This window comes from Salmo trutta, chromosome 35, assembly GCF_901001165.1.
Source record: "Salmo trutta chromosome 35, fSalTru1.1, whole genome shotgun sequence".
Lineage (NCBI taxonomy): Eukaryota > Metazoa > Chordata > Actinopteri > Salmoniformes > Salmonidae > Salmo > Salmo trutta.
This window is the reverse complement of record NC_042991.1, coordinates 8,870,042-8,894,892: the sequence shown is the minus strand read 5'-3', so window position 1 is coordinate 8,894,892 and position 24,851 is coordinate 8,870,042. Positions and strand designations below refer to the sequence as shown.

General features: G+C 43.3%; 1 protein-coding gene across 1 annotated transcript in view; it reads left to right on the top strand.

The window, feature by feature from the left end:
• The window catches only part of LOC115174562 (disks large-associated protein 2-like), an 87,556-nt gene extending 64,525 nt beyond the window's left edge, over positions 1-23,031 (top strand). Inside the window, exons 5-10 of the mRNA XM_029733222.1 lie at positions 11,208-11,581; positions 14,761-14,846; positions 18,285-18,703; positions 19,850-19,941; positions 21,619-21,783; positions 22,008-23,031. Of these exons, the coding sequence (XP_029589082.1) occupies positions 11,208-11,581; positions 14,761-14,846; positions 18,285-18,703; positions 19,850-19,941; positions 21,619-21,783; positions 22,008-22,223 (1,352 nt within the window). The 3' untranslated portion in view covers positions 22,224-23,031. The remainder of the gene's footprint in view (positions 1-11,207; positions 11,582-14,760; positions 14,847-18,284; positions 18,704-19,849; positions 19,942-21,618; positions 21,784-22,007) is intronic.
• The last annotated feature ends 1,820 nt before the right edge of the window (positions 23,032-24,851 follow it).

Sequence of the window (24,851 nt, the reverse complement as noted above, 5' to 3'; positions counted from 1 at the left end):
TCTTCGCTTTCATCGGCACAGGGACTATTGTGGTCTGCTCGAAACATGTACGTTTTACAGACTCGGTCAGGGAAAGGTTTAAGGTCCACGCATGCTCTGAGTACACATCCTGGTAATCCGTCTGGCCCCCGGCCTTGTGAATGTTGACCTGTTTAAAGGTCTTGTTCACATCTCACAGCTCCGGAGAGAGTGATCCCACAGTCGTCCCGAACAGCTGGTGCTCTCATGCATGCTTCTGTGTAGCTTGCCTCGAAGCGAGCATTAAAGGCATTTAGCCAGTCTGTCAGGCTCGCGTCACTGGGCATTTCACAGCTGGGTTTCCCTTTATAGTTCGTAATAGTTTGCAAGCCCTGACACATCCGACGAGCTTCAGAGCCGGTATAGTAGGATTCAATCTTAGTCCTGTATTGACGCTTTGTCTGTTTGATGGTTCGTCTTAAGGCATAGCAGGATTTCTAATAAGCATCCGGATTTGTGTCCCAATCCTTGGAAGCGGCAGCTCTAGCCTTTAGCTCGGTGCAGATGTTGCCTGTAATCAATGGCTTCTGGTTGGGATATGCACGTACGGTCACTGTGGGGACGTCATCTTCGATGCATTTATTGATGAAGCCGGTGACTGAGGTGATATACTCCTCAATGCCATTGGATGAATCCCGGGAACATATTCCAGTCTGTGCTAGCAAAACAGTCCTGTAGTGTATAATCCACATCATCTGACCACTTCCCTATTGAGCGAGTCACTGGTACTTCCTGCTTTAGTTTTTGCTTGTAAGCAGGAATCAGGAGGATAGAATTATCGTCATTCGCGTGAAGATAGAATTATGAATTATTTGCCAAATGGAGGGCGAGGGAGAGCTTTGTCTGCGTCTCTGTGTGTGGAGTAAAGTTGGTCTAGAGTTTTTTTACCACTGGTTGCACATGTGATATGCTGGTAGAAATTAGGTCAAATCAGATTTAAATTTGCCTGGATTAAAGTCCCTGGCCTCTAGGAGCCCTGCTTCTGGATGAGAATTTTCTTGTTTGTTTATGGCCTTATACAGCTTGTTGATTGAGGTCTTGGTGCCAGCATCGGTTTGTGGTGGTAAATAGACGGCTACGAAAAATATTGATAACTTTATTGGTAGATAGTGTGGTCAACAGCTTATCATGAGGTACCTCAGGCAAGCAATACCTCAAGACTTCCTTAATATTAGACATCGCGCACCAACTGTTATTGACAAATGGACACACACCACCACCCCTCGTCTTACCGGATGTAGCAGTTCTGTCCTGTTGATGCACGGAAAACCCAGCCAACTGTATATTATCCGTGTCGTCGTTCAGCCACGACTCGGTGAAACATAAGATATTACAGTTTTGTTAGTCTCGAACGGAGCTTATCTATTATATTCTCCAGTAATTGCACGTTGGCCAATAGAACAGATGGTTGAGGCGGGTTACCCACCGCCGACGAATTCTCACAAGGCTCCCCGATCTCCGCCTCCTGTACCTCCGTCTTTTCTTCACGCGAATGATGGGGATTTGGGCCTGGTCTCGGAGAAACAGTATATCCTTCGTGTCTGACTCATTAAAGAAAAAATCTTCGTTCCGTTCGAGGTAGGTAATCGCTTTTCTGATATCCAGAAGCATTTTTCGGTCACAAGAAATGGAAGCAGCAACATTATGTACAAAATAAGTTACAAAATGCAGAAAAACACACAAAATAGCAGAGTTGGTTAGTGTTGACACAAATACTATTTTCTTTTACTTAAATATTTTTCTATTACATGGTGCCTGCATGGTACCTTTAAAAGATACATACATAAACTATCATTCCATTTGAGATGTCTTACACACATCTTTTCACATTCAAAACATACTTGAGATGTGCATGTAACCCAGAAAAAGTCCCTACATTTCTTATTATAGCTTTCATACAATAGCCACACATTTTGCTTCCATTTGTTTGTTATTTAAGCATGTCCTTAACTGTTTATTGTACCTTTTAACATTATTATTATTATTATTACTACAACTACTACCACTATTGGTACCATTGTTAGCATTCTTATTAACATGATAGTATTGGCATTTGTGTTTTACCTGAATCTCTTCTTGATTCAATCAATATTTATTTCAGTTTACTTCAACGTTTTTATTTTATTGAATGAAAAGTGTCTTTGTAAGTAAGCAGCCTTGAGAGCCGGAACGACTCGTAGGCGCAAGAGCCTATATCCTGTTTCTTTAGCATGAGGCAGCTTATGTACAAGTACACTCCCTGGACAGCGCAAATCCTCATGAGATGCTGATCCGCAGCAAGGCAAACAAGTGACAAATCTTTGTTGCCATCAGATAGGATTAAACACAGTACTACATATCCCTTACAAGTATGCCTACACCATTCCTGGTATTTTTTAGGTGTACACCAAGGTCATTATAGTCATCTAAAACTGAAACTAAAAGAAAAAAGAATCATAATAAATAAATAATTAAGAAACCCATTTGAAAACTGAATACTATAATGAAACTTTTTTTCTTTGTTTCCAAAACGAAAAAAAATAAAGACCATCATAAATTATGTTCAGTTTGAGTTTTTTCTCTTCTTAACATTGGGCAAAAATCTAATGAGGTTTTGAAGTTTTTTTCAAAAGTATTTTCAAGCTGCCAGGAGATTGTGATGTTTCAAATAGGCCTAGCTAGCTATATATATATATATAGTTTTTTTAACCTTTATTAAACTAGGAAATAGAGACTGCAACATTGTATCTGTCCCATTATGGTGTCTATAACCTCGTCCCCATACTCGAATTGCTGGCGCATAGAGCCTGTTAACAGTGTGGGACTGTTAGGGACTAGGGCTGTTATGGTGACCGTATCACCGCCACACCGGCGGTCACGAGTCATGAAAGCAGTCAAATTCCAAGTGCATAGATAACATGTATTTCCCCCCCCCTGCCGCTGTTTTGAGACAGGTGCATGATAATGGTCCATAATAAATCAAAACAAATTTCACACATATATTACTTAGTATATGTAAAGACAAGATGAAATCAAGAACAGTGTGATGGGTGACAATATTATCCTATCACTTGTGAATGTTATATTATCCCTTGTGAATGATGCCCATCTTTTTAAAATCATAGTCACACACCTCATGTAGCCTAGCCCATAGGCCTATATGTTTGGATAAGGTTTGTATCACAACTAAAGTGGCCAAATAACTTCTTAAAATTAATCACATGAATCTGCTTTACAATGGGTGTAGAGCCTAACTGGCACACAGAGCATTCGGAAAGTTTCCAGACCCCTTGACTTTTTCCACATTTTGTTACACTACATCCTTATTCTAAAACGGATTAAATAAATGTTTTTCCTCATCAATTTACTCACAATGCCTCATAATAAAAAAGCAAAAACAGGTTTACCTTATTTACATATGTATTTGGACCTTTTGCTATGAGACTCGAAATTGAGCTCAGGTGCATCCTGTTTCCATTGACCATACTTGAGATGTTTACAACATGATCGTAGTCCACCTGTGGTAAATTCTATTGATTGGACATGATTTGGAAAGGCACACACCTGTCTATATAAGGTCCCACAGTTGACAGTGCATGTCAGAGCAAAAAACAAACCATGAGGTCGAAAGGAATTGTCCGTAGAGCTCCAAGACAGGATTGTGTCGAGGCACAGATCTGGGGAAGGGTACCAAAAAATGTCTGCAGTATTGAAGGTCCCCAAGAACACAGTGGCCTCCATCATTCTTAAATGGAAACCACTAAGACACTTCCTAGAGCTGGCTGCCTGGCCAAACTGGGCAATCAGGGCAGGGAGGTGACCAAGAACCCGATGGTCACTCTGACAGAGCTCCAGAGTTCCTCTGTGGAGATGGGAGAACCTTCCAGAAGGACAACCATCTGTGCAGCATTCCTCCAATTAGGCCTTTACGGTAGAGTGGCCAGACGTAAGCCAATCCTCAGTAAAAGGCACATGACAGCCCGCTTGCAGTTTGCCAAAAGGCACCTAAAGGAGTCTCAGACCATGAGAAACAAGATTCTCTGGTCTGATGAAACCAAGATTGAACTCTTTGGCCTGAATGCAAAGCGTCATGTCTGGAGGAAACCTGGCACCATACCTACGGTGAAGCATGGAGGTGGCATAATCATGCTGTGTGGATGTTTTTCAGCAGCAGGGACTGCCCATAGGACCTCACGCTGGATGTCCTTGAGTGGCCCAGCCAGAGCCTAGAATTGAACCCGATCGAACATCTCTGGAGAGACCTGAAAATAGCTGTGCAGTGACGCTCCGCACCCAACTTGACAGAGCTTGAGAGGATCTGCAGGGAAGAATGGGAGAAACTCCCAAAATACAGGGGTGCCAAGCTTATAGCATCATACCCAAGACTCAAGGCTGTAATCTCTGTCAAAGGTGCTTCAACAAAGTACTGATTAAAGGGTTGGAATACTTATGTAAATGTGATATTTCAGTTTTTATATTTAATACATGTGCAAACATTTCAAAAAACCTGTTTTTGCTTTGTCATTATGGGGTATTGTGTGTAAATTGATGATTTTTTAAATGTATTTATTATTATTTTCGAATAAGGCTGTAATGTTACAAAATGTAGAAAAAGTCCAGTGGTCTGAATACTTTCCCGAATCCACTATACACATCTTTATTGAACACCTTATCCGGTGATGTCACAACCTTTTATGCTTGTTGCCCTACTGTCAACATCCCAGCCGGACACATAAAAAGTAGCTAGCTAGTGAGATGGAGAACGCAGAGGTTATTTTTATGAGTACATTTTGCAAGTGGCTAGTTCTATCTATCTTCACTAAAAGCACTGCAAAAGTTTTGCTTGTAAACTTTGGTTTCAAATCGTAACATTCTGAGAAAGAGTTTGATATTTCAGGATTGGCTAGCATACCCAAACTCGTGATTTGTTGGGAGAGTTGTCTGTCTGAATTTTACAAAATGTCCAAGAGAATCCAACATCCTCCCCAGAACTATTGCTGTTGCTCTACTGTAGGTCTGGAATGTCCAAGACTACTAGCTATCACTAGCTAACGGGGAAAAATAGAACACATACATGGCTACTATGCATAAGCTACTTTCTCTTCCTAAAACTGAAGCTAAATAATAAACTGAATAAAAACAAATAAATCAATTTGGAAAACTAATTAAAACTGAACTGAAAAAAAAATAATAGATATTAAAACAAATATAGAAACAAAACTATAATAACCTTGGTGTACATTCATTACAGATTGGAAAATGTGTTTTCATTTCAACACTTTATTACGTCTGCAAAGCGAACTAGCTACTGTGTGAACATTGTTGTAAACCTGAAGCTTTGTTGGTGATGCAAAGCAAATGATCACTTTTGCCTGCATCTTATACTGTTCTTAAACCATTGTTTTTGAATTTGCATTAACTTTACACTGCTACTGACTGTAACTAAGGACTTGATAGAACAGAAGATATCAATCTACAAGTGACACAGAGACGTGGATAATCTGAAGAGTATCCACAGCGCAGTACTCCAGTGCAGAAGCAAAGATTAGGGAGGTTTTCTCAAGTACATTGTACATTGTTGAAACACTTATCCAGCCCATTGATTTGTAAAGGTTTGTTGTTATATTCCATACATGAAAGGTTAGTCCACTTTGCATCCATGGGGGCATCACCACTGTATGTATATATGTATGTGACTATGGAAAACATGGTTGTTTTTCTTCTTTCAACTGAAAGAGGATCCAAATCACCAGATCTTTAGCTCAGAAAACCCGCAGTAGTGGAGTCAGCTGGACCATAACGGACCGTTGTCATCCTCGAACCTGTCCTCTATCGAGTTTGTCATCTATCCAACCGTCTATCCATCTTTCTCTCCGTCCATTCATTAATCCGCTCCATTCACTTTGGCAAAGCAACTATCATACGCAGTACAATTAGCATACAGTCTAATATACACGCTTAGAAAAAAGGGTTCCAAATGGGTTTTTTGGCTGTCCCCATAGGAAAACCCTTTTTGGTTCCAGGTAGCTCTTTTGGGTTCCATGTAGAACCCTATGTGGAAAGGATTCTAACTGGAACCAAAAAGGGTTCGTCAAAGGGTTCTCCTATGGTGACCCTTTAGGTTCTAGATAGCACCCTTTTTTTCTGCGTGTACCATTAGTTGAATTTATGTAGTATTAATTTGACACTTTTTGTAAGAAAAGCATTACTTTCCTGCTCTTTTGGCCTTTTTTTGTTAAGGTTAGGAACAAATGACATGTATTGTGTATGTAGGTCTGTGCAGGGTTTTATTGTTCACCATTTCTCTCATCTGAATTGGTCCCATTATTTCAGCATGATGAATACCCGTAGCCCACTGCTCGTGCTCGAGCTGCTGCCCCCATGCTCATGTTGCTTGTCAGTCATCCCATAACATTACACCAGTTCCATCCTGACCTTAGGAAGGTAACCTTCCCTCCAGCCTTACCGCCAGTCATAGTCCACGGCTATGGCAGGGGGACCGCACATGGCTCGACTGGAGGGAGGTGAATGGACCGCCAGGAAACAAACGAAAAGGTCTGAGAGTTCCTCTGGACAGAGAAAAGGAGTCAAAGGCAGACTGACCCGTCAGAATATGCTAGACAGAACAAATACAAGATATTGTACAATAAATACTTTTCATTTAGTTGCCTTTATACCATGTAGCTACTCTGTAACTATTTACTAGAGTGTAATTTTACTTTGCACTGGTACACTAACTATAGACACGCCTGTAGACAATGATTTAATTGAATCTCTAATTAATTGCAACTGTGTAGTTAAAGCTAGCTACTGTAATTACACATAGAAATAGAAATCAATCAACATTTTATCCTTGCTACTTGATGTTATGTAATAAGGAATCAAAGGTCATGGGAAATGAAGAACACAATTTCCCCCACATGAAAATGGTAGATTTACTGTAAAGGTTTCATTACCTTTTGGTTAAAGGAATTAGATACTTGTTTTATGAATTCACACCCTCATACGAAGATTAAAATGATGAACATTTCCCCCAAAATGTAAACCTTTCAGCTAAGTTAATATGAGGCACTGTTCAGTAGGCATCACAGCATGTGTTGACCGTGTTGTGTTAGCTGTCCCTAGGAGTATGAGACTGACTGACCGACCGACGGATAGATTAATAGACAGATAGAGAAATTAGATCCTTTGTTGCGACTTCCAGGCTACCTTTCTGTAGTGTAAATGAGCTACTCTGTCCCTGTCCTCGCAGGCCCGCTTTGTCTAATTTGCTCTATCGCCTTGCTGTCTGAACCTCATGGCCCTCTCTAGATCTAAACACAACTGCAACTTCTTGACAGATCTTGTTCCAGTTCAATTTCATGTTCATGTGGTGTTTGCCTGGTAGACTAGTTAATTGAATGTTTGATTTCTATGTCTGTCTTCTTTCTCTTTATTTGTCCTCCCTCTAACATATTTTTCTGTTGTTTAGTCAACCCCATTTGCAATCTTCATTATAAGTTGTTGTTTTTGTACACATCTATTTAGTCCCTCTCTTCTTTTATATTTTATTTGCTCATTCACATTTAGCTTTTTGTAGATGCCTCATTACCTATAATCTACCTCTACATTTATTTGTATATTTACTCATGTATTTATTTGTATCTGATTTTATTTATTTCATTTTATATTTTATTTAACCTTTATTTAACTAGGCAAGTCAGTTAAGAACCAATTCTTATTTACAATGACGGCCTAGGAGCAGTGGGTTAGCTGCCTTGTTCAGGGGCAGAACGACAGATTTTTACCTTGTCAGCTCGGGGATTCGATCCAGCAACCTTTCGGTGAATTGCCCAATGCTCAAACCACTAGGCTACCTGCCGCCCCTGATTATGTTAATTAGCCTGCCTCATCTCTTGTGTTTACTTTCTCATGTTTGCCTATTTGTCTATGTGGTGCGCATCAGGGCATAGTTCTATGTACTACAAGGTTATTAGATGATACTGCATGTTTTCTCTCCGCTGTGTAATCATGACTGTTCAGCACAGTCTAATACCTGTGGTTCCACCAGTCATAACTGAAAACAATCTCTGACACTGCTGTGTGAATGTTCTTGTTGTGGATGGGAACACAGCAAACGTTGAAAACTGTGGACCATCCCAGCACTGTAATGTCCACGTCTTTGTTTGTTGTTGATTGACCAAATATCATGATCAATTAGAAGAAATGTATGTGTATATCATGTGAAATGTGTCTGCGACTCTCGCTTGACAACACTCCTGATACGAGTGTTGGCCTGAGGCATGGTAGGTACTGTTATAGTCAGATGAACTATATGTGAAGGAGTCTCTCCTGTCCCTCCATTTCCCTTACTAACTTGTGTTGCCTACTATTTTCAGGTATCCAGTTTCGCCTCCCTTCTTCCTGCAGTGTGGACCGAGCCAATCCACCTCCAGGTAAAAAAAAGTCCTCATCACCTTTACCAACATTGCGAAACCGTCAGTCTTTGAATTAAGGGTGACCCGAGGAACCCTGGAGTTCCTCAAGGAACCATTGCAGTCAATAGGTTCATATTGACACCTTTGGTTAATTGAGAGTTCTTGGAGGAATCTTTAATGATTCAGTGTAGCAAAGGGTTCCTGGAGGGACCTTTTTGCTGGTGTGTGTGGAGCACTTTGAATTTATGGTAAATCTGTAGATAGTCTGTAGATAATCTGTAGAGCAGACATTTATCTATCTACTAACCCTAGCTCTAACCCTAACCTTAAGCCTTATCCTAGCACAAAACTTAACCCTAAACCTCATTCTAAACCTAACCCTAACTGTAACCTTAGTAATCAGTTGTTTATCAACAGATGTTGATAGTATGCCCATCTGTAGAGCATCTCAAATAAATCTTCACGCCACGCCAATAAGATACCCCCCTCCAATCTTCTGAGAGGCCCTTCCCATTACTAAAAAGGTTCCAGTTTGAACCTTTACACAGGGGTTCCTCGATTAACCTTTCTAGAGGGGTTCCTCGAGGAACCTTTTTGAACCAACAGTGACAATCTTTTGAACCCCAAAAGGTTCTTCAAGGTTCCTTTACTTCTTAGATTGCAGTGTAAGGAGAGGCCTATGACAGACACATCTCCTTTCAAGGAGCTCTCTAACCCAGACTCTTTGACTGACCTCAGCAACTCCATCTACAGCCTTCCCACCGGCTGTTGGCTATAACACACCTCCCGAATACAGAGAGAGACTCGCATAGCTCCTGCCTGTCAAGCTGCAGTGCAAAGTCGCCAGGCACACAGGGTTTGTCTGTCTGCTTTCTGTAGGGAGGCAAGAAGGCAATATGGCGTCTCTTGCTGGATACAATTGTTGTGCATTTTCAAAGAGGCTGTTGCCTACAGAGTATCCAAATCCACTCAGTTTGAATAGGAGGCTGTTTATTAAAAAGTCTGAGTTTCACACTTCTTGAATGGTTTTGAAGCAGCACACCATTAAAGCTCAGGGATAGAAATGTAAAGTTGAATGCTGTCTATGACTGTGTCGCCCATCCTACTCAATTTGGTATCCACCGACCCAAAAATAAAAAGACAACCCTTTCAAGATGGAATAAATCCATCTAAAGTGAGAGTATATGCAGAGTTGTATCACATCTAATGACTAATTAGATCCATGAAATGATGTGCATGTTAAAATTGTAAATGGATTAAGTTCAAGTATTCCTTGATTTTATACGAGTAGTATAATTATGTCAAAGATGTGTCAATCAGCTGCCGGCAGTGTGTGTGTGTGTGTGTGTGTGTGTGTGTGTGTGTGTGTAGTGTGTGTGTGTGTGTGTGCGTGTGCGCGTATGTGTGACCTTAAAAGAACTAGGGAGGTTTTTCAATATTGTGGTTTTTTTTTGAATGGGTGAATGTTTCAGTGGGTGGATGAACACATGAACAAATGAATGCCTGAATAAATATACCTGAGGACTATTGAGTTCCCCAGTTACACAACCTATTTGTGATGAAGTCTATTTTTGACACGGCAATGAATCACAGCCTTTTTTTCTCCCTCAAATGACTCATCCAACAGTTTCGTAAAATAGTGGTTTAGAAATTCTCCATGTCAATGTCACAGTCCACAGGGCCATCAGCATGCTGCAGTCTTTTTGAAACTGGTGTGTTTAATGATGAATGCAGTATCTGGGACTCCAGTACAAGAACTCCCATGAGCTGTTCCTTTCATCCTGTTAACTGTCATTATTTGTAGTACTGTATTCTGGATGTGCTGAAAATGTGCTGTTATTAACAGAGAGGTTTGGAACTGTCTTTCTTAATGGTCTATTAACTAATTTACCGCATGGTGATGTCACCATGGAAGGCCAAAACTCCCTCCCACCAAAACAGGCAGAAATGTCAGGCAGGCTGTTCAAACAGGTCTTACACTAAAAGAGTATTAATATAATTTTAACAATTTCATGGTATTATTCCAACCTCATCGTGTGGAAATATATATAAAACACAGGATTTTTTTTTTTTTTTACTGCATTAGATTTTAATATATTTCCTCACTGCCTTCAGGACTAAGTTAGCCTGGTTATAATTCATAAGGAATCTGGTAGAAACATCTTCTCACCTTTGTCTAACATAGCTTGTTAGATATAACTATGTTTTTTTAAACAATTATATGAGGCTATCAGAATTAAAAGTTCATATCAAGCAACTGCATTTAATATCATTGAAGCAATGGTACTCTAGCTGTATGAGCCCATCCTGTGAAGTAGGCATACTGTAGCTCCTTGCTGCTAGCCCTTTTCTGATGTGAGGTCCATCTGGATTAAGATCACATTCTCATTTGCACTTGAAAGAAGGGTTGCTACCCATAATCCTCCACTGCACAGAAGGAGCTATAGCCTGTAAACACTGGGCTTATTAACCTGAAAGAAGCATCAGTGTTGAGTGTTCATCTCTGTGGCAGTAAAAAAAAAAAAAAATCCTCTCAAAGAGTTTCCCCTTTCTTCTGTTCTGTGTCCCCAGTGTCCTTGTGATGCATTTAACATAATCCCCTCATCACTCCGCCATTCGCTTTCATCATTCACTGTAGTAGCATGGGTACTCAGGTGCACTGGGCCGCCTTGCTGTGAGAACTCTCGCCCCATCTTTCAGTATTATATTATCATCCTCCATTCTCTCCCCTTCAGAACCTCTGCTTTACAATAACTCCTCTTCCTCCCGCTCCTCTCCCTGCTTGCTCTCCAGCGGTGACGCACACACCTAGCTATAAGGCAAAGACGCCCCCGCCTGTGCCACCTCGCGCCACCTCCAAGCCCCTCATCTCGGTGACAGCCCAGAGCAGCACAGATTCCACCCAGGACGCCTACCACGAGGGGAGGCACCCGCGGGGGAGTATCCTGTGGGCGCCGGACGGTCTGGGCGGCTCGGGTCGAACCCTCTACAACTCCACCGACAGCCTGGACAGTGCCAAGGCGGTGACGTTGGCCATGGAGACAGCGGCGGGCAAGCGGCACGCCTCCACGGGCAGCCACAGCTCCGTGCAGACATGTGACAAGGCGGTGCTCGTGTCCAAGGCTGAGGAATACCTCAAAACACCACGCTCTTCCATAGGGATTCAGGTAAGACAAGTTCATACACACACACATATGCTCATACACACACACATTATGCTTAGATACACACATGTTGATGGTCTAGTCCCATATGGCCGACCCAGGACGTGAATCCTTTCTCACAACAGCACTTTGGGCCTGCAGTGAAGCGCACTAACACACCGCTAGTCACTGTCTCCACTCCTCATGACAGCTGATGTTAGACCAAGACACACACAAACATACGCGCACACATTCATTAAAAACCGTTCACACTGAGAAGTATAACATATATTATTTCAACGATGTCGCTCTTGCTGCGGGTGATTCCCTGATCCACCTCTACGCAGACGACACCATTCTGTATGCATCTGGCCCTTCTTTGGACACTGTGTTAACTAACCTCCAAACGAGCTTCAATGCCATACAACTCTCCTTCCGTGGCCTCCAACTGCTCTTAAACGCTAGTAAAACCAAATGCATGCTTTTCAACTGTTCACTGCCCGCACCCGCCCGACTAGCATCACTACTCTGACTTTGAATATGTGGACAACTACAAATACCTAGGTGTCTGGCTAGACTGTAAACTCTCCTTCCAGACTCATAAACATCTCCAATCCAAAATGAAATCTAGAATCGGCTTCCTATTTTGCATCAAAGCCTCCTTCACTCACGCCGCCAAACATACCCTCGTAAAACTCACTATCCTACCGATCCTCGACTTCGGCGATGTCATTTACAAAATAGCTTCCAATACTCTGCTCAGCAAACTGGATGCAGTCTATCACAGTGCCATCCGTTTCGTCACCAAAACCCTTTATACCACCCACCACTGTGACCTGTATGCTCTAGTCGGTTGGCCCTCGCTACATATTCGTCGCCAGACCCACTTGCTCCAGGTCATCTATAAGTCTATGTTAGATAAAGCTCCGCCTTATCTCAGCTCACTGGTCACGTTAACAACACTCACCCGTAGCACGCGCTCCAGCAGGTATATCTCACTGGTCGTCCCCAAAGCCAACACCTGCTTTGGCTGCCTTTCCTTCCAGTTCTCTGCTGCCAGTGACTGGAACGAATTGCAAAAATCGCTGAAGCTGGAGACTTATATTTTCCTCACTAACTTTAAACATCAGCTATCTGAGCAGCTAACCGATCGCTGAAACTGTACATACCCCACCCAATCTACCTACCTCATCCCCATATTGTTTTTATTCACTTTTCTGCTCTTTTGCACACCAGTATTTCTACTTGCACATCATCATCTGCTCATCTATCACTCCAGTGTTAATTTGCTAAACTGTAATTACTTCGCTACTATGGCCTACCTCCTCACGCCATTTGAACACACTGTATATAGACTGTCTTTTTTTCTATTGTGTTATTGACTGTACGCTTGTTTATTCCATGTGTAACTCTGTGTTGTTGTTTGTTTCACACTGCTTTGCTTTAGCTTGGCCAGGTCGCAGTTGTAAATGAAAACTTGTTCTCAACTAGCCACCTGGTTAAATAAAGGTGAAATAAACAGTAGCCATCTCACACTGACCCAATGGAACCCTGACCAATAAGGATTAATGACCGCACAGCTCTACAGCCACTGGCCAGCCCAGAGAGCCCAGGCAGCACTCAGCTCAATATAACACACACACACACACACACACACACACACACCCTCACACACACACACACACACACACACACACACACACACACACACACACACACCCTCACACACACACACCCTCACACACACACACACACACACGCACACACACACACACACACACACACATCACCTCATGATGACTAATAGAGTCGAATAACATTAGAGGAAAATGTTGATGATGATTGTTTATCGGCGTAATTCAATTTGATCACGTTATCTATTTTACACAGGCAACAAATCAAACTAATGAAAGAAATAAAATTACATTTACTAATGACTCAAAGTATTTTCTGGACGCTGGCTGCGGCGGCTTGTGAACATGTTTTACACATTCTCATGGCCTCTGAATTGATATGAAACACATCATATAGCATTAATGTAACCGTTTAAACCGCTCATTTCCCTTTCATGCCAAGATTCTGTCTCTTTTGCGAGGCAGTTTCTCAAGGGGTAGATAGAAACCGATGCCTCGTCACCATCATCTTCATCAACCTCATCATCAATATCAGCAGAATAACCTCCAGTTCAGCACCATATTAATACAGGTCATCGCATCTGGTGTGATTAGTTATGTACTATGAAGTACTCATTGACATTTTATTCCATACTCAACTTTTTCAATGTCATTATTTTTAAGCACTAGGACTGTACTGTTGAGGTGTGTGTGTGTGTGTGTGTGTGTGTGTGTGTGTGTGTGTGTGTGTGTGTGTGTGTGTGTGTGTGTGTGTGTGTGTGTGTGTGTGTGTGTCACGTCCTGACCAGTAAAGGGGTTATTTGTTATATTAGTTTGGTCAGGACGTGGCAGGGGGTATTTGTTTAGAGTGTTTTGGGGTTTGTTGGGCTATGTGTTTTGTAGAGGGGTGTTTGTTTAGAGTGTTCCGGGGTTTTGGTTAATGTTCTATGTTAGTATATTTCTATGTTCTAGTCTTTCTAGTTCTATGTTTAGTTTATTTATTTGGCCTTCAATTGGAGGCAGCTGTTCCTCTTTGCCTCTGATTGAAGGTCCTATGCATAGGGGTGTTTGATAATGGGAATTGTGGGTAGTTATTTCCTGTTTGGTGTATGTAGCACCTGACGGGACTGTTTAGTGTCGTTTGTTTTTGTATACGTGTTTCTTTTGGTTTTTCCTTCTTTTATAATAAATAAGAAGATGAGTATACATTTTCCCGCTGCACCTTGGTCTACTTCATACGACACCCGTTACTGTGTGTGTGTGTGTGTGTGCGTGCGTGCGTGCGTGTGTGTGTCTAAAGTGAGCCATGCGTTGGGGATATAGAGAGGGACCGGCCCATAAACACCATCACTCTCAGGGAGACAATCCTTTGCTCAGGATATAGGGGTCTCAGGACAAACACCGGCCTCTCTCAGTCTCTCTTGTCTCTCTCAGTCTCTGTATATATAGTATAGATCACTATAGTTTACTAAGCACTCTCATTGATGTTCAATTAGTGTAGTAGTAAAGTAGTTCACCCATGATACTTTAATAAAGATGTTACTGACATTGACCTGTGTTATTGTTTATGATCAAATTGGTATTTACCAGGTGGAGACAGCGACAGACTCCGAGTCGGAGAGCAAAGGGCTTCCTCAGTACCATTCTGTGGGCACCCAGGTGGAGGATGACAAACGGTACGCACAGGAAATGGAAACAGACAATACAACCGTTGCAGTTTGCCCTCTGACCTTTTACAGCAGCAGTTGATCATCTCCCTCTGGGTCCTGATTGCACTAAATCAATATTTATCGATGTTGTGAAACTTATATTGCACATGTTCTGTTGAATTAATTGTTTTCTGTATACAGCGCCTTTGGAAAGTATTCAGACCCCTTGACTTTTTCCAAATTTTATGTTACAGCCTTATTCTAAAGTTGATTACATTGTTTTTTCCCCTCATCAATCTACACACAATATCCCATAATGACAAAGCAAAAACAAGTTTTTAGAAATTTTTGCTAATTTATAATAATTTTTTAAAAATGAAAAATTACATTTACTTAAGTATTCAGACCCTTTACTCAGTACTTTGTTGAAGCACCTTTGGCAGCGATTACAGCCTCGAGTCTTCTTGGGTATGATGCTACAAGCTTGGCACACCTGTATTTGAGGAGTTTCTCCCATTCTTCTCTGCAGATCCTCTCAAGCTCTGTCAGGTTGGATGGGGAGCGTTGCTGCACAGCTATTTTCAAGTATCTCCAGAGATGTTTGATCGGGTTCAAGTCTAGGCTCTGGCTGTGCCACTGAAGGACATTCAGAGACTTGTCTTGGCTGTGTGCTTAGGGTCATTGTCCTGCTAGAAGGTGAACCTTCACCCCAGTCTGAGGTCCTGAGCGATCTGGAGCAGGTTTTCATCAAGGATCTCTCTGTACTTTGCTTCGTTCATCTTTGCCTCGATCCTGACTAGTCTCCCAGTCCCTACCGCTGAAAAACATCCCCACAGCATGATACTGTCACCACCATGCTTCGCTGTAGGGATGGTGCCAGGTTTCTTCCAGACGTGACCCTTGGCATTCAGGCCAAAGAGTCTTTAGTTTCATCAGACCAGAGAATCTTGTTTCTCATGGTCTGAGAGTCTTTACGTGCCTTTTGGCAAACTCCAAGCGGGTTGTCATGTGCCTTTTACTGAGGAGTGGCTTCTACTCTACCATAAAAGCCTGATTGGTGGAGTGCTGCACAGATAGTTGTCCTTCTGGAAGGTTCTCCCATCTCCACAGAGGAACTCTAGAGCTCTGTCAGAGTGACCATCGGGTTCTTGGTCACCTCCCTGACCAAGGCCTTTCTCCCCCCCATTTGCTCATTTGGGCCGAGCGGCCAGCTCTAGGAAGAGTCTTGTTGGTTTCAAATTCCATTTAAGAATGATGGAGGGCACTGTGTTATTGGGGACTTCTAATGCTGCAGAAATGTTTTGATACCCTTTCCCAGATCTGTGCCTCTACACAATTCTTTCTCGGAGCTCTACCGACAATTCCTTCGACCTCATAGCTTGGTTTTTGCTCTGACATGCACTGTCAACTGTGGGACCTTTTATAGACAGCCTTTCCAAGTCATGTCCAATCAATTGAATTTACCACAGGTGGCTTCCAATGAATTTGTACAAACATCTCAAGGATGATCAATGAAAACCTGAGCTCAATTTTGAGACTCATAGCAAAGGGTCTGTATACTTATGCAAATAAGGTATTTCTGTTTTTTAATTTTGATAGATTTGCAAAAAAATCTAAAAACCTGTTTTCGCTTCGTCATTATGTGGTACTGTGTGTAGATTTCTGAGGATGTTTTTTCATTTAATCAATTTTAGAAAGAGGCTGTAACGTAACTCAATTTGGAAAAAGTCAAGGGGTCTGTATACTTTCCAAAGGCACTGTATACTGTTTCTCTGAATGGGTTCATCAATATACACTGCTCAAAAAAATAAAGGGAACACTTAAACAACGCAATGTAACTCCAAGTCAATCACACTTCTGTGAAATCAAACTGTCCACTTAGGAAGCAACACTGATTGACAATAAATTTCACATGCTGTTGTGCAAATGGAATAGACAACAGGTGGAAATTATAGGCAATTAGCAAGACACCCCCAATAAAGGAGTGGTTCTGCAGGTGGTGACCACAGACCACTTCTCAGTTCCTATGCTTCCTGGCTGATGTTTGGGTCACTTTTGAATGCTGGCGGTGCTTTCACTCTAGTGGTAGCATGAGACGGAGTCTACAACCCACACAAGTGGCTCAGGTAGTGCAGCTCATCCAGGATGGCACATCAATGCGAGCTGTGGCAAGAAGATTTGCTGTGTCTGTCAGCGTAGTGTCCAGAGCATGGATGCGCTACCAGGAGACAGGCCAGTACATCAGGAGACGTGGAGGAGGCCGTAGGAGGGCAACAACCCAGCAGCAGGACCGCTACCTCCGCCTTTGTGCAAGGAGGAGTAGGAGGAGCACTGCCAGAGCCCTGCAAAATGACCTCCATCAAGCCACAAATGTGCATGTGTCTGCTCAAACGGTCAGAAACAGACTCCATGAGGGTGGTATGAGGGCCCGACGTCCACAGGTGGGGGTTGTGCTTACAGCCCAACACCGTGCAGGACGTTTGGCATTTGCCAGAGAACACCAAGATTGGCAAATTCGCCACTGGCGCCCTGTGCTCTTCACAGATGAAAGCAGGTTCACACAGCACATGTGACAGACGTGACAGTCTGGAGACGCCGTGGAGAACGTTCTGCTGCCTGCAACGTCCTCCAGCATGACCGGTTTGGCGGTAGGTCAGTCATGGTGTGGGGTGGCATTTCTTTGGGGGACCGCACAGCCCTCCATGTGCTCGCCAGAGGTAGCCTGACTGCCATTAGGTACCGAGATGAGATCCTCAGACCCCTTGTGAGAACATATGCTGGTGCGGTTGGCACTGGGTTCCTCCTAATGCAAGACAATGCTAGACCTCATGTGGCTGGAGTGTGTCAGCAGTTCCTGCAAGAGGAAGGCATTGATGCTATGGACTGGCCTGCTCGTTCCCCAGACCTGAATCCAATTGAGCACATCTGGGACATCATGTCTCGCTCCATCCACCAACGCCACTTTGCACCACAGACTGTCCAGGAGTTGGCGGATGCTTTAGTCCAGGTCTGGGAGGAGATCCCTCAGGAGACCATCCGCCACCTCATCAGGAGCATGCCCAGGCGTTGTAGGGAGGTCATACAGGCACGTGGAGGCCACACACACTACTGAGCCTCATTTTGACTTGTTTTAAGGACATTACATCAAAGTTGGATGAGCCTGTAGTGTGGTTTTCCACTTTAATTTTGAGTGTGACTCCAAATCCAGACCTCCATGGGTTGATAAATTGGATTTCCATTGATTATTTTTGTGTGATTTTGTTGTCAGCACATTCAACTATGTAAAGAAAAAAGAATTTAATAAGATTATTTCATTCATTCAGATCTAGGATGTGTTATTTTTGTGTTCCCTTTATTTTTTTGAGCAGTATATTTATGTTTTCTCTCTCTTTGGATCCATATATTATTCTTCTAATCTATTTATTATTCTCTGTATACATATATTTGTATGTGTGTGTCCCTCAGGCATGGCAGGTTCAAGCGCTCCAACAGCGTGACGACGGCCGTACAAGCTGACATGGAACTAGAGGGCTTCCCCACCATGGAGGACAAGGGCCTGCAGTTCGGAGGGGGCTTGGGCTTCCGCGGGGGCCACTCGGAGCCTAGCACGCCCACCCAGTACGGGGCTGTCCGCACCGTCCGCACCCAGGGCCTCTTCAGCTACCGGGAGGACTACCAGCGCTCCTCCAGCGGACCGCCCAGCCCGCAGCCCGAGTCGTGGCTGACAGAGCCCTCTCTGGAGGGGGTAGAGACGGGCCGGGTGTCCCCCCTCCGCAGGGATGGCAGCTGGTTCATGCAGCTCCTCCATAATGAAACTAAGAGGATGGAGGGATGGTGTAAAGACATGGAGAGGGAGGCGGAAGAGCATGACCTGTCGGAGGAGAGTGAGTTTCTGACGCTGCAGCATAGAGGCATGTACTGGCTCTATAGTCCCTAAGGCAGGGGCTGTTCATATTCTAATGCATTTGTTTCTCAATGCATTCACTGATAACCCTTTAGAATTGAATGGGCAAAGTCATGTTTGGATGGAAATGTAATACAACCAACAAGTGTTGTTATTAACACGTTTGCTTTGCTAATGAATACCTGTCCAGCATTTTGATTCTTGATGCAGTGGACAGGTTTGAGTGAGATAACACTGGTGCATAGCCAAAGAGCTCTGTTTTCATGTCATCCAACAAATGTAAACATCTGGAGTTTGCTAAACGCCATTGGCATTTAATTGTAACCGGTGCTGTGGTCAGATGACATGAAAATAGAGCTCTTTGGCCACGCACACCAGTGGTGGGTTTGGTATCGAAATAAGGATGCATAAGCAGGAGAGAACCCCATACCTACTGTAACATATGGTGGTGGATCTTTGATGTTATGGAGCTACTTTGCTTCCACTGGTCCTGGGGCCCTTGTCAAGGTCAACGGCATCATGAACTTTACCCAGTACCAGGACATTTTAGCCAAAAGCCTGGTTGCCTCTGCCAGGAAGCTGAAGCTTGGGCGTGTATGAATCTACCAGCAAGACAATAACCCCAAGCACACATCAAAATGGCCATCTCAGTCTCCTGACCCCATTTAAAACCTGTGGTTTGAATTGAAGGCAGGGCCATAAGCGCAGACAAAATATATCAAGGATCTGGAAGGATTCTGTAAGAAGGAATGGTCCAAGATCCCTCCCAATGTGTTCTCCAATCTCATAAAACATTTTAGAAAAAGCCCCAGTGCTGTTTTCCTTGCAAGGTGAGGTATTGAAAACATTGAAAACAGGGGTGCCAATTATTTCACCCCTATCGTTTTGAGAGAAAAAAAGATGACTTGTTAAACAAAATCTCTTTCTCTGAGAAATGGTAGAAAAAAAACTATAATTTTCAAATGTTTTGGAGCATACGATATAGCTCAGTGTTTGTATTATTTATTTTATGGTATTTTTTTGCCTGACTGTATATTTACAGAATTAAGAGTCTAATCTCACTCCATATGTGCATGTCTCTCTCTCTCTCTCTCTCTCTCTCTCTCTCTGTGTGTGTGTCCTCCAGTCCTAGGGAAAATCCGAAGTGCCGTGGGCAGCGCACAGCTCCTCATGTCTCAAAAATTCCAGCAGTTCTACTGGCTGTGTCAGCAGAACCTGGTAAGTGCCCTATAATACTATAATAGACCATGGCGGTGTACCATGATGGGTGTACCATGACGTGTGTGTGTGCGTGGGTGGTGTGTGTGTGAGAACATATGCATGCATACATCAGTGTTGTGTATTAAATGAAACCTTATATCTCACGTTCTCACTGTTGATGACTTACTGACAGCACACAGGGCTTGATAAGTGCTGTGCCTGAAGCTGCACTGACTGGCTGCTTCCAGAAATAGCTGTCCCAATTGACATCGAAACAGGCCTTCTGCTTGTACTGACCCCCCACAGTAAGCGGAAGAAGAATAACAATAGGAAACTGAGGTGTCTATGTTCACGCCATTCATTTATACAGAGAGACAGACTTTCAATGGGTTTTGAATAACGAACCTTCTGCCCTCTCTCATCACTCACCCCAAACGTAGTGGAGAAGTTTTCACGTTTTCGTAAGACCTCATTTTAATTACCCACCAAATGTCAACCTGCATTAGTTACTGTAGGGCTAGTCTCAGAAGACACACAAATACCATTTCCAGAGCTATACTCTTTGTTAAGTTCCTTTTTGAGAGAGACTGTGCTCAAATGATCCTTCACTTGCCATTTCTTCACACAATGCAGACATTTCTTAAATGAAAAAAAAGGTAAGAGTTTGTGAGAGGAGGGGCTTTAATGACCCTTCTCTCTTTCTGTAGCGTGATTGTTTTTTGTGTCTGATGACTATGATACCTTAAAGCCGGTGTTTTGCTCTCTTTCTGAGGGGCCGTGGGCTCTCTATCTGCGTTCCCTCTGAGATAATGGGATGATGGATGAAGTCCCACATTTACTGTGACAGGGCTTAGATTGCCCTGAGCCTCTCAAACGTGTCCCACTGACTAGTACCCCTACCAGAGAGAGAGAGGTCACTACCCCTAGCATAACCCCATATCACAACCGTAATGACTGTGTGGGGGGTGGTGGAGGAGGTGGGGTCGTGTGTGTGTGTGTGTGTGTGTGTGTGTGTGTGTGTGTGTGTGTGTGTGTGTGTGTGTGTGTGTGTGTGTGTGTGTGTGTGTGTGTGTGTGTGTGTGTGTGTGTTTGTGTGTTTGTGTGTTTGTGTTTGGGGGTGGTGTGTGTGTGTGCGTGCGTGCATGTAAGTGCACGTGTTTGTGTCATCTGGACACAAGTGGTCAGTAACACAAATGTCAATGTCGAACCTGTTCAGGCATACAGCACACCATGTTGCATTTGTGTGCTGAGTCATTGCCAACCTTTATGTGTAATTATGCGTTGAATGTTTACAGAAACAGATAAGTGGGAGTGATGAATGCTCTTTTATAGTGTAGAACGCCACATGGATGTAGCCTTGATTTGCTCCATGAAATGGAGCTCATGGCTGGCAAAAGGACATGAAATACATCTGTTATTTAAAGAGTTAAGGAGGACATCTAGTGGTTGGACAGTTTACAGGAGGGGGTTTGCAGGTGTTGGAAGATGCAATAACTGGTGATGTAACACAAGCATTTAAAAATCCCAATTATAGTCAATAACAGTTATGACTATACCAGATTTACTTTTCATGAAATGCAAACAGACACACGTTCTCATGGTCACTGAGGTGTTGACAACTATATAAAATATTCTCCCTCCCCCACCTTTCACTTTTCCGGTCACCCCCCTTCCCTGCCACCCTTCACCCCTCAGGACCCCAGCGCCATGCCCCGCCCCACCTCTCAGGACCTGGCCGGATTCTGGGACCTGCTGCAGCTCTCCATCGACGACGTCACTGCCAAGTTTGACGAGCTGCAGGAAATCAAGAGCAACGAGTGGAGGCCCGTGGAGAGCCCCGAGAAGAAGACGCCATTACAGGTATGTTAATGGAGTTGTTACCCTTGCTTAGCTGTATAGCATTTCACAGCTAGCAAACTGGACTGTGGAGGTGTATTGTCTAATGGTATTGGCCAATGCTTACTCGTTTTCGTTTTATCCTGCCCTTATTCAGAAAATGACGTGGCTCAAATCTCTCATTCTCTCTCTCTCTCTCTCATTCTCTCTCTCTCATTCTCTTTATCTCTCATTCACTCTCTATAAAGGAGAGGAAGTGGCCTCCCCCGCTGCCAAAGAGGCCTCCGAAGGGGCGTGGCGGCGTGATGCGGGAGCGCTCTCTGGACCTGCAGGACCGCCAGCGTCAGGAGGCCCGGCGCCGCCTCATGGCAGCTAAGCGGGCGGCTTCCTTCAGACAGAACTCAGCCACAGAGCGGGCGGACAGCATCGAGATCTACATCCCCGAGGCCCAGACCCGCCTTTGAGGTCCAAGCATTTACCCCTCTAGCCTGACCCCGACCCCAGCTCTGCCCCCTTCCGGCCCCCATACCCCAGACCCAGCCAGTGGGTTTCACCCAGACTCCTTCCTCCCTCTTTCTTGTCATCTGTGTCTCTCACTTTCACTTCTCACTGTTTCTCTCCATCTATTGCCCTTCTTCTGATGTCCTCTCCCCTTTAAGACGGAGGTAATATTCACCACCCCTCCACCCCATTATAATGAGCTGCTACTACACCCTCCCCTTTAACCGAACTGATCCACCATCACAATTATATTTGGCTAATTACAAGCAAAATGATTATTTTCTATACTGTAACAAATTCTCTTGTTGGAAATGTATTCATCCCCCCCAAGAGCTTTCGCATTGCCATCATGTATTATGAGCCTCTGGGTAAAGTAAGGGTAATATCAGTATTTTCCCACCGTGTTCAAAAGGAATCACAAAGTGCAACTTTTCTATGGAGAATCTCACCAGCATCAGTGGTCTTGGGCTAAATCACCCTGTGCGGAGACTACTACTCCCCAGTGGTAGCACAGAGGTGGTGATGACTCACTGTCAAGATAGAAGTCTGGAAATCTCTCCCCCATGTTTGTGGGTTGTCAGTCAAAGTGGGGGGAATATGTCATGTGATTGATCAACACCTGCTATTGAAATACCTCAGTCTTGCAGTGGGCACTCTAGGGTAAAAACCATAGACATAGAATTCAAATCTATTTCTATGGGGTCTATTCTATTTCTATGGTAGAGACCAAGGAGTAGTCATCACATCTGATATGGTCGCACAGCATCCTGGGTATAGTAGTTCCGTTGTTATTCTTGGGACGTACTCACACCACTTTTTACCAGGCTTGCTGCTGCAGCCACTGCCTAACATTGCTGAGACATGGGATGTGAAAAAGACATGCAGTAGTACCCCAGCTAGCACATTTAGTTCCTTGGAAGTTGTGGGACAGAAGTTTTTGGTTTCCAATTGATTCTGGGAACAAAGCCATAAGTTTCCTGATCGGTAAAACTGAACGTTTTTAAAACGTTCTGGGAATGTACATTTTTAGGTTGCACGGAGGTTCTGAGAACCTTTTACTATGGTTCCCTGAAAGTTTTCCTGGGAGGTTTTATTAACGTTCTGAGAATGGAAATTATAGGTTATTTGAAGGTGATTAAATAACGTTCTGAGAACATTCTCTAAATTTTGTGAATGTTCTGAACTAAATATAAAGGTTATTTTGAGGTTTTTGAATTACTTAAAAATTTCACTGAACGTTTCAGTAAGACTGCTAGCTTAACTGTTTTGAACTCCAAGCAGAGATAGAACACATGGAAATTAATCATGCAAACACATTTATTTTTTATTTTGGCACAGCGGCAGTGAGATTCAAACCTATGATCTTCTGTTCTCTGTCCATGGAATTAGTTCACTGCGACAGCAGAATGGAGCTACAGTAGCATGCCATGTTTTTTAAACTCATACAAAGCTGTTAATTTTAGTATATTCCAACAGACCCCATTTCAAAGGAAACTCATTAAGATGAGAGTGCCCAATTATTGGCCACAGCCAACACACCTGAACACACTAAAGAAGAAAGAGGATAGAGAGAGTTTTGTTGACACTGAGAATGGATGTACAGTGAGGGAAAAAAGTATTTGATCCCCTGTTGATTTTGTACGTTTGCCCACTGACAAAGAAATGATCAGTCTATAATTTTAATAGTAGGTTTATTTGAACAGTGAGAGACAGAATAACAACAAAAAACTAGAAAAATGCACATCAAAAATGTTATAAATTGATTAGCATTTTAATGAGGGAAATAAGTATTTCACCCCCTCTCAATCAGAAAGATTTCTGGCTCCCAGGTGTCTTTTATACAGGTAACGAGCTGAGATTAGGAGCACACTCTTAAAGGTAGTGCTCCTAATCTCAGCTTGTTACCTGTATAAAAGACACCTGTCCACAGAAGCAATCAATCAATCAGATTCCAAACTCTCCACCATGGCCAACACCAAAGAGCTCTCCAAGGATGTCAGGGACAAGATTGTAGACCTACACAAGGCTGGAATGGGCTACAAGACCATCGGCAAGCAGCTTGGTGAGAAGGTGACAACAGTTGGTGCGATTATTCGCAAATGGAAGAAACACAAAAGAACTGTCAATCTCCCTCGGCCTGGGGCTTCATGCAAGATCTCACCTCGTGGAGTTGCAATGATCATGAGAACGGTGAGGAATCATCCCAGAACTACACGGGAGGATCTTGTCAATGATCTCAAAGCAGCTAGGACCATAGTCACCAAGAAAACAATTGGTAACACACTATGCCATGAAGGACTGAAATCCTGCAGCGCCCGCAAGGTCCCCCTGCTCAAGAAAGCACATATACATGCCCGTCTGAAGTTTGCCAATGAAAATCTGAATGATTCAGAGGACAACTGGGTGAAAGTGTTGTGGTCAGATGAGACCAAAATGGAGCTCTTTGGCATCAACTCAACTCGCCGTGTTTGGAGGAGGAGGAATGCTGCCTATGACCCCAAGGACACCATCCCCACCGTCAAACATGGAGGTGGAAACATTATGTTTTGGGGGTGTTTCTCTGCTAATGGGACAGGACAACTTCACCGCAT